The 6167-nt window shown below is 60.0% G+C and overlaps 2 protein-coding genes across 2 annotated transcripts in view; both read right to left on the bottom strand.

Annotated features, from left to right (window-relative positions):
- The window catches only part of MNEG_12227 (U5 small nuclear ribonucleoprotein component), a gene marked incomplete at both ends in the record, with an annotated part of 2493 nt that extends 1405 nt beyond the window's left edge, over positions 1–1088 (bottom strand). The window contains 3 exons of the mRNA XM_014039302.1: positions 469–566; positions 826–910; positions 1020–1088. Coding sequence (XP_013894756.1) covers positions 469–566; positions 826–910; positions 1020–1088 — 252 coding nt within the window. The remainder of the gene's footprint in view (positions 1–468; positions 567–825; positions 911–1019) is intronic.
- A 4415-nt stretch (positions 1089–5503) lies between these two features.
- On the bottom strand, positions 5504–5797 carry MNEG_12226 (hypothetical protein; the record flags this gene model as incomplete). The annotated part of the gene is made up of 1 exon (XM_014039301.1): positions 5504–5797. One exon carries the CDS (start codon positions 5795–5797, stop codon positions 5504–5506), a length of 294 nt encoding a protein of 97 aa, XP_013894755.1.
- Between the last annotated feature and the right edge of the window lie 370 nt (positions 5798–6167).

Genomic DNA, 6167 nt, shown 5'->3' with positions numbered 1-6167 from the left:
ATTTTGGGGGGGGGGGGGCGCGTCGCGTCGGGTGCGCGCTTGGCAGCAGGTTGCAAGACAGGGGGCTGGGAGCGGGGGTTGGAGGGAAGGAGTGGGAGTTTATGTCAAGATGCAGCTGCGATGGCAGCCATCCAGCAAAACGCACGAGTACATGGGCTGGGGGACAAGGGGAGCGGCGAGGCGTGGGGGCGGCGCTCGAGACGCCGCGCGTGGAGGGTTTTGCGTGCAGGGCGACCATGCAGGCCGCGCCTGGGCGGCGGGCGCCCCTGCTCGGGGCGCCGCGGCCGCCGCACTGCAGCGCCTGCCTCCAACCGACGGCACCGCCGCCGCCGCCGCCGCCGCCGCCCTCTCGCATATTGGGGATCGCCGCCGCATCTGGGTCCCTCGAAAAAGGACTGGGGCGCACCCCGCCGCGGGCGCGCGCGTGCCCCGCAACATTTCTGCCGCTGCCCTCTCAATTGATCTCACCAGTGTCTCCGTGCCCTCCCCATAGACCTCCTCTGCTGATGGATAGTATTTCTTATCCTCGGCCAGGACGATCTGGCCGCCAGGCGCGGGCTCGTCCTCTGGCGGGCGGCGCGGGGCGGCGGCGGCGGCGGGAGCGGGGCCGTGAGCTCACACGACCGCCATCGGCCATGCTTGTGCTGCGGTTGTCCCTGCTGTGATGGTGGCGAGCCAGCCGCCGGCTACGGCGCAAGCACGCACCAGCCGCCCGCCGGCGGGGGCCCGCATGGCATTGGCTGCTGCGCGCTGACTAGCGACAGGGAGGGGGCAGGCGGGCGCAACTGTGTCGAGAAGTTTGGGAGCGCTGCTCGCGAAACGCACCTTCGTCAACCTGCCCGTCCGCCTCCTCCATGTCCTCATCCCCATGGTCGTCCTCCACTACGCCATCCGCAGCGTCGGCCTCCTCCTGCGGCGGTGGCGCGCTGCGCTCGGCGACCGGCCACAGAGCAGCGGCGCAGCGGGCGCAGCGTCCGCCCATGACAGCGGTGCGCTGTTCGCTTGCTGGTCAGCCGCACCTGGTCGCTATCCGACAGCTCAGGGCCTACGTAGTTGCCGAACTCGTCGTAAAGGCTGTCGTCCGCCATCCCTGCTAAACTGGCCGCCCTGCCGCCGAGACCGTCCCTTCTCAAAATTCACTATGACACAGCTCCCATGTATTTTCGCCGTTGAACAAAGTGTGTGACGTTCGCACACGCGCAGATCGGTGAGGGTGATCTTATTTATGGAGGCAAAGCCTGGTTGCAACAGGTACACAAGGTCTGTCTAAACGCTGCCCATGACACGCCAACGCATGCGGGCTTCGCGTTGGCCAGGTGTGATGGATGTCACCTCAACTCGGCAGTGGCGCCAGTGCCTGCTGATGCTGTGGGTTGGCAAACTCCTGTGCTGCCCCATTGAAATACTGGTCTGCCTCACTGACGATCGACATGGCCGACACCTTGCTGCGGCTGCGCGCGACCAACACGCAGGGATCGTTGCGCCGCATGCAGTACTGTCGGTAGCTTGTCAGCCCCAGCGGTCAACGGTCAACGGTCATCAGGATTCCAAGGAGGCGGATAGGGGCGTCGGCTGTGTCATTCTCACAGGCTGCTGAGCTACGCACCCCCCCGCAAGGCGCCGGCGCAGCACTGCGCTGTCATATCGTTCGTCCCCAAAGCCGGGCCTCGTCTTCACCGAGCCCTGCCTTGAGGGCTACCTCGGCCCCGCACTGCACCGCCGCCTGCACAGGCTGCTGCACCGCCACTCGGGGATTTTCGCAACCACCAGCACTCTTCCGCTGCACCCGCTGGTCCTCATCACCATTCTCTTCCACTCGACCGAGTGCGAAATGATGACAAAAACAGCATGCTTCACCCGCAGCCGCATGCGTGCTCTGTAGCAGCACGCTGTGCGCCACCGCCGCCAGGCCGCCGCCCGCCGCCGCATCGCTCCGTTAGCAGCCACCCTGCCAACGTTCCCCCCTCCCGCACGCCCCCCCCTCTGGTGCCTGAGCCTGCTGCACACCAGGTGAAGAGCTGCCTATGCCAGCCCGCCCCGCCTATCCTGAGCACACATCATTTACATTCGTGCATTGGCGCGGCCCCGCCCCCTAAGTCATACGCACCTGCCCGCCTGCGCCAGCCCCCCTCCACCGACAGGCACCGGCGCTGCGGCTCACTTGCCTCGCCGTCGACGGGATCTCGTTTTATACAAAGCACGAGCACGCACTGTCCCCTTCGCCCCTGCTTGCCGCTTTCCATGTACTGCAACGCAAGCTCAAGCCCCTCCTGCCGCTCTGATCGACTCGCACTTGTGCTCAGGGGATTCGCGACACGAATCGCGGAGTACCGGGTGCGGGCAGGGATACCCCACTCGCTTTGAGCACTCTGCTGCTTGCCGCACACTTGACAGGCAAGGTGTGACCCCAGTCAAATTGGAGGGCTGGACGTGCGCGCACCTTTTTGAAAAAGTTATCCGACGGAGCTTAAATGCACCATCAGAGTTGTTTTGATAATAGTGGCGCACTTTTACGTGCGCCACAGACACCTCTTGGAGTGGGGTAGAAGCACATGGTGTGGCAGCACATCTGCAAAACCCGTCCGTATCTGGAGGCCTCATTTTTACATCCTCAGCTGCACAGCTGCGCCTAATCATACCTTGATATATATCCAGTCACGCGTTCAGAACCTCGATGGCTGTGACCTTGCCTTGTGCAGCGCGCACAGGGTGTGAGTAGAGGACGGCGTCACCTGCCTCAGCGAGTGCCTGCGAGTTCCGTCCACGTCCTGGCACTCGATCCAAGCGCCGCACCGCTACCAGTGCAGAGCAAAATGTTTTGATCGTCAAGATCTAGGTAACGGAGTAAGCGGCGCAGCCAGCGGCCAGTTGAGCGCTGACATCGATGTGCGTAAAGCACAGGTTATTCGTGCCACTGACTTGTGCTGATGTAAGTATTCACACCACATAGCACAAAGATCGAGTATGTATGGCCCACAATCCTCAGGGTGCACATTCATCCCACAGCTTTACCCCGCAGAACAACTGCCTATACCGGGAGCATTCAAGGGTTACGTGACAAGAATTTGATCACAAGATGCAAAAAATATATGTAACGGTGCGCTGCGCGTCGACTCGGGCTTGTTTCGCAGGAGTCATACCCTTCCCCACACTGACACTTCCTATGTGATGGCTGACTACGGCTCCAAGGTACTCAAGGTTTTCGTCTATTGTATGAAACGGCCGTCTTCTCGTTTTGTATCGTGTATACCGCCTGATTTTGATAAGTAAGTCTCACCTCAACCTGCGGCGCGATCAGGGCTGCCTGGTCCTACTGCCATCGTACAGGGCGTGCGTGCCGCGGCCTCCTGCGCAGCAAGTGATTTGGTGGAGCAAAGGCTGTACAGAACTTGGAGCAGTGTAGGTACGGGCAGAGACTCCCGCTCACGATCTGGACGCTCCAGATCGCCTTGCTGCGGTTTGTGTGTATGGTTGCCTGATGGTGGCGAGCCACTAGCTAGCCTCGCCCAACGTCACTACCCAAAAAACTAGCACTCGAGCGCTGATCCATCTCTGCTTGCATGGTCATGCGTGACGGTGTGCATGCACGATGTATGTAGTGCATGCTCTGCAACCCTGGGATGAGCCCCAGACATGTCGCACTCCAGTTCCCTCACTGCCCAGAATGGACATACGCCGTTCATCATTTAGGTTGCGGCACCTCATGTTATCACCCCCCCCCTCAAACACCATCCAGCCAGACAACACTTTCAGACAACACTTCGCATAAAACGCACATTCTCACCTCCCTCACAGGATGAAATTAAAACTGTTGTTTGCAGCCGCTACGTGTGCTGCACCGTTGCTGCTGTTTATTGGAATCCAGTCGGCCGAGCAGCTTCAGTCCCAAATGCAGCGACATCCGAACACTGACAATTTTGGTGCGCTGCGCGACGTGCCTCGACATGTCCCTACCAATAAGTCAGGCCTGTACTACCTCAAAGTCGCAAAGGTGCCTTTGCCACATCACAATACCACCTATGACCGGCCTTGGTGCAAGATAACCCTCCAGACAAATTTTTCAGGGTCCTTTTATCGTGACTCTCAAGGGGAGCACTATTACGAGCTTCACGGGTGCCGTTTGCGGCGCTACAAAGCTGCGCAAGCACGGGGTGTCATGCTGGGCAAAACTGTGGTCTTGTATGGAGACTCGACGACAAGGTACCAGATCATGAACTTCAAAGTGTACCTGGCACGAGGCAAAGCCATTGAGCGGTATGCAGGCGTTCCCGACACAACCCCAAGCCTGAATCATCAAGCTCAGTTTCGCAACCCTTTGTATGCGACTGACACCAAGGATACCCACGTGCTTCTGAGTCGCTGGTTTGCCAAGTCAATCACCACAACCTCGAGCTGTATGAATTCATCTCATCTTTGTCTGCATGATGACGACAAAAAATGTGTGACCTGGCGAATGGATGTCAGGTCGACCAAGGGCAATTTCAATCTTGACACATACCCGCTCTACGGCGCTACGAACGCCACTCGTGATCTGGAGACTTTGAAAGCGCTCATGCACAACGGCACCGATGTGATAATCCTCAATCATGGGGCGTGGGGCGGTGAGAACATGACCGCCTACTGGTCACATGTGCTTTGCCGCGCCAAACAGGAGCAGTCAAACATCAAAGGCGGCAAAACAGAGCTGATCTGGCGAACCACGTATCACGACAACCCGCCAAGCCAAAAGTTGACAGAGATGGAAGGCAACCTGACCGCTGTGGCTCGCAGCTGCGGCTGGCATGTGTTGGATTTGCGAGAAATGACGGGGGCTGCACTGGCTGCCAATTTGCCAGTCCACTGGGACCATGTTCACTTGCTGCCGTTTATGAATGATCAGATCACTGATGTGCTGCTCAACCTCTTCGCCTCTTTGTGGGGGGTCGATGGTGCAGTCCAAGTGTGCCCTCGCCACATTTTCAATTCCACACTACCATCAAAATGAAGTACCAGCCATGTTATACTGCTCCCTCGCTCCACCCTGTAAACCCCAAACCTTTGAACCGCAAACCCCTTTTCTTTTCACATATGATGACAAATTCCCTTCATGCGTGTGGAACCTTGGCTTTTTGATTCGCCGTGCAAATTACTGAATTGCTGGCGGCCCGTGCAATTCACATACTGTGGCTGCTGCAGCTTGAAAGATTCTTCCTCCATTGGCACTGCTTGGCAGCAAATAGGGACACCAGGTACTCCTGACTATCATGTGTGCAGGGCAGCTCAAGCAGCCGGCTGCCCAGACCCCAGTGACCACCTAAGCAGGTGATGGTGCCAATATAATGGCACATTTCACCCGGCCAGCAAGTGACGCGAAGGTCCGCCCCCTGTGCCATCGCGCCATCCACACACCCAGAAGTGCACTGCACCGTCAGCCGGCCCCCAACCGTGTAACCCGGCAACTCTTGCTGCTGAATCTGTACCAAAACATTACACCTGCAAACTCCAGCCGACAAACCTCGCCCCCTCACCGCTTCCCGCGCCCCTTGCCCTTGCCGCCGCCGCCGCCGCCCTTGCCCTTTTTCCCGCCCTTCTTCCCGCCCGTCCGCTTCGCGATCTTGTCCAACCCCCGCTTGTCCGCCCGCATCCGCTTGTCCAGCGGCGGCCCCTTGCCCTTCTTCCCGCCCTTCTTCCCGCCCTTCTTGCCGCCGGCGGACGCGCGCGCCTTGGCGTAGAGCTTCTCGATCTCCCGCATCTTGCTGGCCATGGGCACGTCCTCCTGGGCCGCAATAGATGTGGCCTTCTGCCGCGCAGACTCCATCTTGGCCTGGGGAAGGGGCGATAGTATGAAAGCGGGGGCGAGAGGGGGGGATGGTGGGTAGGGGCTGAGGAGGTTGGATGTGAATATATACAAAGCAGGGTATCCAAAACAGGGGTGGGGGGAGGCAGCGCGCGGGGAGGCGCGAGCAGGCGAGCAGCGGCCGCGGGCGGCCGCGGGCCGACAGAGTGGCCTAGGCCGGCTGCCCCCACCCGAAGGCGTCAACGCAGGCCCTCGAGCGGCCGCCCCTGCCACGGCCGCGCCCTCTTTGCGTTTGGGCACCACCCACTCAGACGCCTGCCGCCCCTCCCTTGGCGCGGCCCCAACCTCGCCTGCACAAACTCACCCACCCACCCACCCACCTACACACACA

The sequence above is a fragment of the Monoraphidium neglectum genome (genome assembly GCF_000611645.1).
Source record: "Monoraphidium neglectum strain SAG 48.87 unplaced genomic scaffold scaffold03132, whole genome shotgun sequence".
Classification (NCBI taxonomy): domain Eukaryota; kingdom Viridiplantae; phylum Chlorophyta; class Chlorophyceae; order Sphaeropleales; family Selenastraceae; genus Monoraphidium; species Monoraphidium neglectum.
The sequence above is the reverse complement of the archived record's forward strand: the minus strand, read 5'-3'. Positions and strand labels throughout refer to the sequence as shown.